The sequence below is a fragment of the Pseudorasbora parva genome, chromosome 25 (genome assembly GCF_024679245.1).
Source record: "Pseudorasbora parva isolate DD20220531a chromosome 25, ASM2467924v1, whole genome shotgun sequence".
Taxonomy (NCBI): Eukaryota; Metazoa; Chordata; class Actinopteri; order Cypriniformes; family Gobionidae; genus Pseudorasbora; species Pseudorasbora parva.
This window is the reverse complement of record NC_090196.1, coordinates 35,160,951-35,171,091: the sequence shown is the minus strand read 5'-3', so window position 1 is coordinate 35,171,091 and position 10,141 is coordinate 35,160,951. Positions and strand designations below refer to the sequence as shown.

Below are 10,141 nucleotides of genomic sequence, written 5' to 3'. Positions count from 1 at the left end.
ATAATAATTATAATCTGCAAAACCTGAAATGGCTCAGTGATTTACAGCAGAGAGGAAGTATGAAACACAATCAGATATTAGTGCCACTGTCTCTGAAGATGGATGTGCTCAAGAAGCTGTCAGTGATCATAATATTGATTTTGAAGACGTTGAATAAGAGTTTGGAGAATATGCTTGAGATGACGAATATGAGCAGATGCTGAATATACTGGTAAACGAGCTCTGACGCGGACAGATGATGATGGTGTTAAACATCTGCTCAAACTGAACCCTTCCAAGCTCCAAAAGGTAACGAAATAGGTTTGATTTTATTCTTCTGTAAGTGTTACTCTAACATCAGGAGTTTTATATATTATCACGACAGGTAGAGCTCTATCCATGTTAAATATAGATCCGGGTCGCTAACGACCCGAATATGTAAGAATGTTTGGCGAAACAGTCATGCATTTAAGGGTTAAAGCCTGAAAGCCTATTGTAAGAGTTAATTTTCCCATGATGCATCATTCTCCTTCTAAAACTGTTTGGGCAGACCAAACCGTAAGTCGTAGAGATTTGGGCTGGTAGTATACACACTGAATACCAATTTAAGCGAGTACATTTTGCGAACTAGTCCTAGGTTTTTGGCCTGACCGGAGCCAAACCAGCGCAGCCAGATTCGCTTGAGTCTGAATGTCAAGTTATACAAAAAAGTGGAAGTTTGGGTTCACGGTCCCTAAAGACCACCAAAACTTTCCAATTGGGAGGAGCCATTTTTACTAAATTGGCTATAGCTCGACAGCGATTCATGTAGACATAGTAGACACAAAATGTGCATGTATATATTTATATATATCTCATTTTTTTTATTATTATTAGCCTTGCGTTCCAGTTTGCATTTATACAGATTACAGCAATCTGTCTGTGTGACCCATCAATAAAATGACACTCAAATAGGCTTAATACGTAATTTTAGTACAAATTGAGCAGCAATGCTGACCATGGCGTTACATATTTATTTTTAAAACCCTGATTAACAAAAGTGGAGTCGCTGCAAGCCTTTGTTCTTTAGTACTTTTTTCAGTAACATTCTTAAAAAAACCTTTTGAAACTCAGGGATATAAAAATATTAGCTTTAACTCAACATTTTACAATATATACACATTCATTTTTGCAACGTTAAATTATCCTCTCCATTAGTCTCTAAAAGCGGCTTTATAAATAGTATATTCTTCTGGTTTGTTCAAAGACTATAATCACTTATCACCTAATATGCATGGAAAGAAAGCATGGTTTAAATACTGCGTTGGCCAACAACGTCACTTTACGGCAAGACCACGGCAATATGTCCAGGACAGAGAAACCAATGCCTTGAGGATCCAGATGTTTTCCAGAATAAAGCTTAAACTATCTCCAGAATGGCATTTGATAAGCGGCGTATTAAGATGCAGATCAACTGTTGCAAACACAGCTCTTCTTACTTAGTATTTTTGTCTTGTTTCTAGTCCAAACATATAAAAACTCTTAAAACAAGAAGTATTTACTAGACAAGCGAAAGTAATTGTCTTGTTTTGGGGAAATAACTCAAAATTAAGAGAGTTTTTGCTTAAAATAAGATAAATAATCTGCCAATGGGGTGAGAAAAATAATATTGTTTTAAGATTATATTTCTCACCCCATTGGCAGATTATTTATCTTATTTTAGGTTAAAAAAAATCTCTTCATTTTGAGTTATTTTTCCCCAAAACAAGACATTATTTGTACTTGTCTAGTAAATGTTTCTTAATGTAAGAATTTTTAGATATTTTGACTAGAAACAGTATTTTTGCAGTGCACTTCCTTGCCAGTTTTATGAAATGATACAGTTTTTGCCCTTTCGTCCTCTCTTCTGTTTGGACTTTGTCCTTGTGCCAATGGGAAGTTCATTAGCGTAATATTGGTAGCGAGGTTGTCTTGGTTGTGGGATTGGCTGGCCCAGGAAAAAGCCTTCCTCTTCTGATTCAGACGATGAAGAGGAGCAAGTAGAGCACCAATCGTCTTCATCCCCATAAAGACGTAAAAACTTCTCTGCTGCCTGGCTGTGCAAATCCGAGTCCGCGTGGGCATAATGAGGCTGTCTATGCTGAACATTAGGCTCGTGCTTGCGATGGTCCTCCTTAAAGCACATACGAGCCTTTTCTTTGGGCACCAAGTGAAGCGCATTGTCGGATCGAGACTTGCGACTCCTTCTTCGCCTGTGGTGATGCCTGTGGCGCATTTGGTCTTGCTCCTCAAAATGGTGAGCTCGTCTACGAGTGCGCTCGCTCATTGGATGCTGCCGCACTTCCAGCTCATCGTATCGACTGTTATCTATAACATCATCTGAGAACTTTACCTGCTGAGGTTTGGTCTGGGACTTGGACCTTCTTAACACAGGTAAGTGAGGTGGATTTGGCCGATCCTCCTTTATCACCTGTTCCTGTTCCCTCTCCTCGACAACACCCGCACGCTCAAGCTCGGAGGTCAGGCTTTTTAGGGAGTTTGTGCTCCTGTGAAGCACTGATGAATTCAGCGTGCCCATGTTGCTGGTGTTGTCAAGATCAGAGAACTTTTGCAACGAGTAGAGCAATTGTTTCTCTTTTATATCCCCATCGGCTGAAGCACCTGAAAAGATCACGGAAGTTCAGATTAAACAGTGCAAAAAAAAAATGACATTTAATACTCTAGAAGAACAATTTTAAAATTAAATTTTCAATGAAAACATCCCTGACTACCAAACATGCCAAATTCAACAGGAGGCTAACATTGCAGCAAAAAATGCTTTTATTACTCAGTATTTTTGTCTTGTTTCTAGTCAAAATATCTACAAATTCTTAAACTAAGAAACATTTACTAGACAAGCAAAAATTATTGTCTTGTTTTGGGTAAAAATAACTCAAAATAAAGAGAGTTTTTGCTTAAAATAAGATAAATAATCTGCCAATGGGGTGAGAAAAATAATCTTGTTTTCTGTTTGAATTTTTCCTCACCCCATTGGCAGATTATTTATCTTATTTTAAGGAAAAACTCTCTTCATTTTAAATTATTTTTTTCCCAAAACAAGACAATAATTTTTACTTGTCTAGTAAATGTTTCTTAATATAAGAATTGTTAGATATTTTGACTAGAAACAAGACAAAAATACTGAGTAAGAAAAGCATTTTTGCAGTGAGATTCCAGTTTGGCACAAGAATTACAAACACACACACACACTCACACACACACACCTGTTTTCCCATAATATAAAATATCTCCCTTTGCTTTGAACTTTGAGCATCGTAACTTTGCAGATGTTGCTCAAATAGCAACATTACACACTAAAGTTAAAAAGGTAAAATCATAATCTACCACCCCTTTAACAATTCTCTATTTCAATTCCAAGACAACATCTAAAACTACTAGCGTAACTAATATACAGTCAAACTAAAGTTTATTCAGACAGCTTCAAAACTTTCTCACATTATCACTGGTTATTCACTATAGCTAAGACAATGGTAATACGACAAGAACTGTGTCAGAACAATTTCGTCTTGATAATGTCAGATAATGTTGATAGAAAGGGATGTAATGAATTATAATCAACTGTTAAAATTAAGAACACAGTTAGATAATACCAAGGCCAACCAGTGGCCAGGAAATGCTTCATTTTGTTCAGTCTGTGGTGTCAAAGGTCACATTAGGAATTAAAGAAAAACACTTCAGCAAAACATGATCAGAACAAAGTGTCTGAATCACTTCGCTCCCAAATTTCTGGTTGTCACTGTATGAAGAATATGTGGGTATTATAGGTCACATTTGACTTTATTTTGCTTCTTCACTTATGTAAATGAACTATAGTGTCCTGCACCCACCAGTGAAACATTACATCTGGAGTATGCATCATTTTTGCACTGCAAAAAATACTCTTCTTACTAAAGGCCCTTTCACACTGCACGTCGGACCCGCAATATTCCCGGAGCATTGCCAGGTTGCCTTCTGTGTGAAAGCACCACGTCCCGGAATTGATTACCGAATTCGACCCGGGTCGGGGACCTAGTGACATTGGGGTATTCGACCCGGGACGAGCGCTGTGTGAACAAAAGCCGAAACTAATGCCGCAGCGTGTGCGTAGTTATCGTGCGACTCCTAGAGCTTGTTTCTTCAATAACACAACCCTGCAGTGCCAGAAGAGCTCGTCGGTGTTTTAAACGCAGAGAGTGTTCGTCTACAAAAGAAACTAAAATTAAACAAGCAGAAATGAGCGCAAACTGGACACAAGTCGAGACCACGGAGCTCCTTACTATCCGCGCTGAAGCGGAGATCGCTCGCCGTTATACATCACATCAGGATGTCACGTGTCAACTCGACCCGGGACCGTTACGGGTTGTGTGTGAAAGCGCACATATTACGGTATTTCGCTGGCAGTGTGAATGGACCAAATCTAGCGGCCCGGGAACAAATGCCGGGTCGCATTATCCGTGTGTTTGCCGGAATCGCAGTGTGAAAGGGGCTTAAGTAATTTGTCTTGTTTCTAGTCTAAATATCAAAAAATTCTTAAATCAAGATGCATTTACTAGATCAGTAAAACGACATAAGATATTTTTCCTTGTTTTCTTAAAAATAAAATCAAAATGAAGTGAGTTTTTGCTTAAAACTGTAATGTTGTGTATTTCCTCTTTTTGTTGTGAAGCACTTTGTGATTTTTATCTATGAAAAGTGCTTTACAAATAAATTTTACTTACTTACTTACTTACTTACTTACTTACTTACTTACTTACTTACTTACTTACTTACTTACTTAAAACAGGCACAATGATCTGCCAATGGGGTGAGAAAAATAATCTTGTTTCTTGTTTCCGTCCCAATCAGAAATAAGATTATTTTTCTCACCCCATTGGCAGATCATTTTGCCTGTTTTAAGCAAAAACTCACTTCATTTAGATATTTATCCCCAGAAAACAAGCAAAAATATCCTGTCATTTTACTTTTCTAGTAAATGCATCTTGATTTAAGAATTTTTAGATATTTGGACTGGCAACAAGAAAAAATACTAAATAAGAAAATTATTTTTTGCAGTGTGTTTTGACTGTATATCCATTCCCCAAATTGCCTCACACACTTTTCACTCTTAGCCTCACCTGTGACGTTAGAGAGCGCCAACGAGTCCATCGAGTCTCTCATGTTCTGCTCGGCTTGCTTAAGTTCATCCGTGATGCACTCCAGAGAGTCACTATACCACTGCTTATCCTCAAGCTTAAAGCTGGCTCCATGCTCCAGATCGAGCTCCTGAAGCTTTCTGCTGCTCGCTGGTCCAGGGTGGCTTCCATACGCAGAGTCCCCAAGCCCATCCTGGGACTGAGCCCAGTACATATCAGCCTTGTATCTTTTACAGGCCAGAATGCCATTCCCAGCATTGCTGGGCATTCTTGGCTCAGTCTTGTTTTTGGCATCCGAGTCAGTCATCCAAAGGTCGTTAGGCCTAGTGTCCTCCGGCTGCTGGAACATGCCATGTTCACCAAATTTGAGGAGGAGCTGAGTCATGTAGTCCTCATGCTCGGCCCATTCCTCATGGTCCTCGGGAGCTTCCTGCTCCTCCCTGTTTCTCCAAAAGTGGTTGTCTGCAAAGTTTAGCTGCGACAGCTTGTTGGACAAAGTGTCATCAGCGTTCCCTGAGAGTCCGGGGAACTTGTAATTGGCTGCGGGTGAAAATAAAAGAGACTGTCGGCATTGGTCTGCAGACCGGCTGCTTTTTCCCATCTTCACACTGCGGCGAGATTCGCGAGATCTGGCGGACTGGAAGGCCGAATCCGACGAATCAGAAGCATGGACGTCCTCCCCTAAACTGCAGGTCTTGGAGCAGTAGATCCTGCCTTGTTTGGGAAGAAAAGGACACCCGAGCAAGGAGCTCTTGCACTGAACGCAGCTAAAACAAGCATCTGTGGCGTGCCAGTGAAGGCCATCATACGTCATCTGGGCATGGTCCACCCCTGGAGAAAAAATAAACAGGAGGTAAAGGTCAGCTTCTTAAAGGCCAAAGCGAAACGTGGTTTGTGGTGAATGACGTTGAGACATCAGAGAGACACACTGCAAAATATTTTTGTCTTGTTTCAAGTCCAAACATCTCAAAATTCTTAAAGCAAGAAGTATTTACTAGACAAGCAAAAGTAATTGTCTTGTTTTGGGAAAATAACTCAAAATGAAGAGAGTTTTTGCTTAAAATAAGATAATCTGCCAATGGGGTGAGAAAAATAATCTTAACTCAAACAGAAAACAAGATTATTTATCTTACCCCATTAAATAATTTTGCTTATTTTAAAGGGAGGTTCTGTGGGTTTTTTCTAGGCTTGTGTTTATGCGGCGCAGTATAACGTGTCTCAATACTTCTTTTTTTTTAACCGCTGTATTTTTCTTCTATCCTCCCTTTACTCCACACCGCTGTCGGTGCTTTGAACGGCTCGTCTGCTTCCTGCTTCTCTGAAGCCCCTCCCTCTGAGAAACGCAATGGTCTTAGATTGGTCAGATGGCCAAATGTAGCTTCCTGTGTTTTTATTGGCTGAAGTGCCAAGCACAGGTTAAGGCCACGCCCCTTCCCATTACGGGCAGAAGTCACATCTGCGGAGACTAGCGAGGGTTTATGATGTCACCAACCCAGGAAGAAGCTCGTTGTAGTCCAATCCGGCCATTTTTGTAGGCAATAAACTGCCGTAACTTTAAAAGACAATATCTCCGTTTGCAGTGAACTTTCAGCGCTGTAACTTTGCAGAGACTGTTAATGCTCAAGCAGCGACATTACACACTAACTAAAGTTAAACAAGGCAAATCACATGCAGCCACCCCTTTAGCTTATTTTAAGCAAAAACTCTCTTTATTTTGAGTTCTTTTTTCCCAAAACAAGACAATCATTTTTACTTGTCTAGTATCTTTTTCTTAATGTAAGAATTTTTTTATATTTTGACTAGAAACAAGACAAAAATACTAAGTAAGAAAAGCATTTTTTGCGGCACATTTGGGCTTACCGATGTGTTCGCCACAGGCCTCACAGTATTCGGCGTACAGGGACTCGAAGCAGCCGCAGCAGAAGGGCCGACCATCCTTCATGATGTACCGCTGACCGCCCAGGACTGTCTCGCATTCAAAGCAGGAAAAGTGCTTCATATGCCAGTGACGGCCCTCTGCCTCTGTGCACTCGTCTGCAAAAATAATCTGTGACACCAACTAATGAATAAGAGCATTCATGATATAACCGGTCTAGTTTCATGCATTAAAAAGGCATGGTGTGTCTGAGTTTCAATGACAACATCCCAGCAGGGCCGTGCACATATATTTTGAGGGGCAGTGGCCAAAACCAAAAAAAAGGGGCACTATAAGGGGATTGAGTATCATCTTAATATAGAAAATGAATAACAAACCTTTTACAATCATACTGTAAATACAATTGTTAGGCTTTAGTGCTAATTCAATTTCTGTTGTTCTAATTATTCTTCCAAAAAGTTGATTCTGGGCTAATTTGATATCTTTTCTATTTAAATTTTTTATTGGAGATTTAAGTAGCAAATGAGAATCACTAAAATTGAATATATTTTGAGACAAAGGTCTTGTTTATGATTTTTGTAAATCATACTCAACAGATTTTTAATAACAGAATATATAAAAGTATGGTATTTGGGGTAAAAGGCATATTTAACATGATGATAAACAGCTGACTGACTTCCATTTGTTGACATGACATGGTTAAGATTCGGCTGGTAAATATCTTACGCTGGGTGTCCATCTTAGAGGCAACATCATATTTATAATAAAAAATATGATAATAATCATATAATACACATATATTTAGTTGTTACAACACTATATAAAATTATTATGGAATCTCATTCATTCAATGTTAACAGAAAATACTGCAAACGTTGCTTTTTTGCACAAGTATGGACTTTTTTGAAAAATGAGCACATTTTTCTTAGGGTGTGCTTCACACAGAAAAATAGGGTGTCAAAATTGCACCTTTAGGGGTACAACAGCTTGTCGCTGGGGCAGTACCCTTAAAAGGACAACTTTGTACCATTTTTACCACAAAAAGGTTCATAGTAGTACCTTAAGGTACGCATTTGTACTCAAAGGTACTAATATGCACTTTTTAGGAGTAAAAAAGGTACAAAGTTGTCCTTTTAAGGGTACTGCCCCAGCGACAAGCTGTTGTACCCCTAAAGGTGCAATTTTGACACCCTATTTTTCTGTGTTTAGCCCTATTGTATACAACTCATGTATATTTATAATAGCCTGTATTACGTTTTTTTTAATTGTGTATACGATAAATATGGTCTAAATAAAATATAAATATGAAGTATGTTAGGCTATAGATACTAGTAGCCTATTAACTCGTAAAATTGATTATAATCGGAAATCTATTTTACAGGAGTGGCATGCTGGAGCTTTGAATCCATGTTTGCACTGTTGAAACAATTCAACGTTGTGGATTGTAGTTGGTAATATACCTGTTAATGGGACGACATTCTTGAACAGCCGTCTCCACAGAGAGCAGACAGCCGCAGACTTTGAGCGATGCTGCGCGAAGCGAGCGGGAAAACACGGAAAGGATTAGCGGAACTAGTGGATTTTTAGCGGAACCGAATGCTTTTATGGAAATCCTCTGAGGGTGAGGGAGGGAAGGGGGCAAGAGGGGCACCTTAGCCGATGAGGGCAAAGGGGCAGTGGCTCTAGCCACCGGGCCACCCCCCTGTGCACGGCCCTGCATCCCAGACTACCACAAATGCAAAATCCTACAAGAGGCTAAACGGATTCCAGTTTGGCACCAAGATTACACTGCAAAAAAATGCTCTTCTTACTCAGTATTTTTGTCTTGTTTCTAGTCTAAACATCTAAAAATTCTTACAGTAAGAAACATTTACTAGACAAGCAAAAATTACTGTCTTGTTTTGGGGGAAAATAACTCAAAATGAAGAGAGTTTTTGCTTAAAATAAGATAAATAATCTGCCAATGGGGTGAGAAAAATAATCTTGTTTTCTGTTTGAATTAAAGGGATAGTTCAGCGTAAAATAAAAAGTCTGTCATCGTTTACTCTCCCTCATGTTGTTCCAAACCTGTATGCGTTTCTTTCTTCTTCTGAAAACAAAAGAAGATATTTTAAAGAATGTCTCTAACCAAACAGTTGATGGACCCTATTGACTTCCATAGTAGGAAAAAAATACTTAGTAGGGCAAATCAACAGTTTGGTTAGAGACATTCTTTAAAATATCTTCTTTTGTTTTCAGCAGAAGAAAGAAACACATACAGGTTTGGAACAACATGAGGGAGAGTAAACGATGACAGACTTTTTATTTTACGCTGAACTATCTCTTTAAGATTATTCTTCTCACCCCATTGGCAGATTATTTATCTTATTTTAAGCAAAAACTCTCTTCATTTTGAGTTATTTTCCCAAAACAAGACCATTACCTTTGCTTGTCTAGTAAATACTTCTTGTTTTAAGAATCTTTAGATGCTTGGACTAGAAACAAGACAAAAATACTAAGTAAGAAAAGCATTTTCAAATATAATATCTCCCTTTGCTTTGACATTTGAACATGCGCTATGAATAAACTCACCTCATCACAAGAGGAGCAGCGTGGCTTTAGCAGTTCAGCATGATGCCGTCCACAATGGACCTTCCCTTCCTGGTAGAAGTAAATGAGATCAACCAGGAGCTCACTGCAGGTGGAGCATGTGAAGCACGATGGGTGCCAACACTGACCAGGTCCCGCTCGTGAAGCAAACACCACCATCTCCCCTCCGCTGACGTTCTCTCCACACTGAAGACGTTTAAAACACACACTCAGCCTCAAAGGGTGCTTTCTCATCTCTAGTTCGGTTCATTTGGTCCGAAACAAGGGCAAACATTTATACACACTGCAAAAAATGCTTTTCTTACTTAGTATTTTTGTCTTGTTTCTAGTCCAAACATCTAAAAACAATCTTAAAACAAGAAGTATTTACTAGACGAGCAAAAGTTACTGTCTTGTTTTGGGGAAAAATAACTCAAAATGAAGAGAGTTTTTGCTTAAAATAAGATAAATAATCTGCCAATGGGGTGAGAAAAATAATCTTAATTCAAACAGAAAACAAGATTTTAAGCAAAACTCTCTTAATTTTGAGTTATTTTTTCCCCAAAAC

The 10,141-nt window shown here is 38.9% G+C and overlaps 1 protein-coding gene across 2 annotated transcripts in view; it reads right to left on the bottom strand.

The window, feature by feature from the left end:
• Nucleotides 1-1,722: 1,722 nt before the first annotated feature.
• The window catches only part of prickle1a (prickle homolog 1a), a 46,652-nt gene continuing 38,233 nt past the window's right edge, over nucleotides 1,723-10,141 (bottom strand). For both annotated transcript variants that reach the window (XM_067436016.1, XM_067436017.1), the window contains exons 5-8: nucleotides 9,577-9,780; nucleotides 6,990-7,176; nucleotides 5,112-5,960; nucleotides 1,723-2,619 (exon numbers count right to left, since the gene is read on the bottom strand). In XM_067436016.1, the coding sequence (XP_067292117.1) occupies nucleotides 1,826-2,619; nucleotides 5,112-5,960; nucleotides 6,990-7,176; nucleotides 9,577-9,780 (2,034 nt within the window). In that variant the 3' untranslated portion in view covers nucleotides 1,723-1,825. The remainder of the gene's footprint in view (nucleotides 2,620-5,111; nucleotides 5,961-6,989; nucleotides 7,177-9,576; nucleotides 9,781-10,141) is intronic.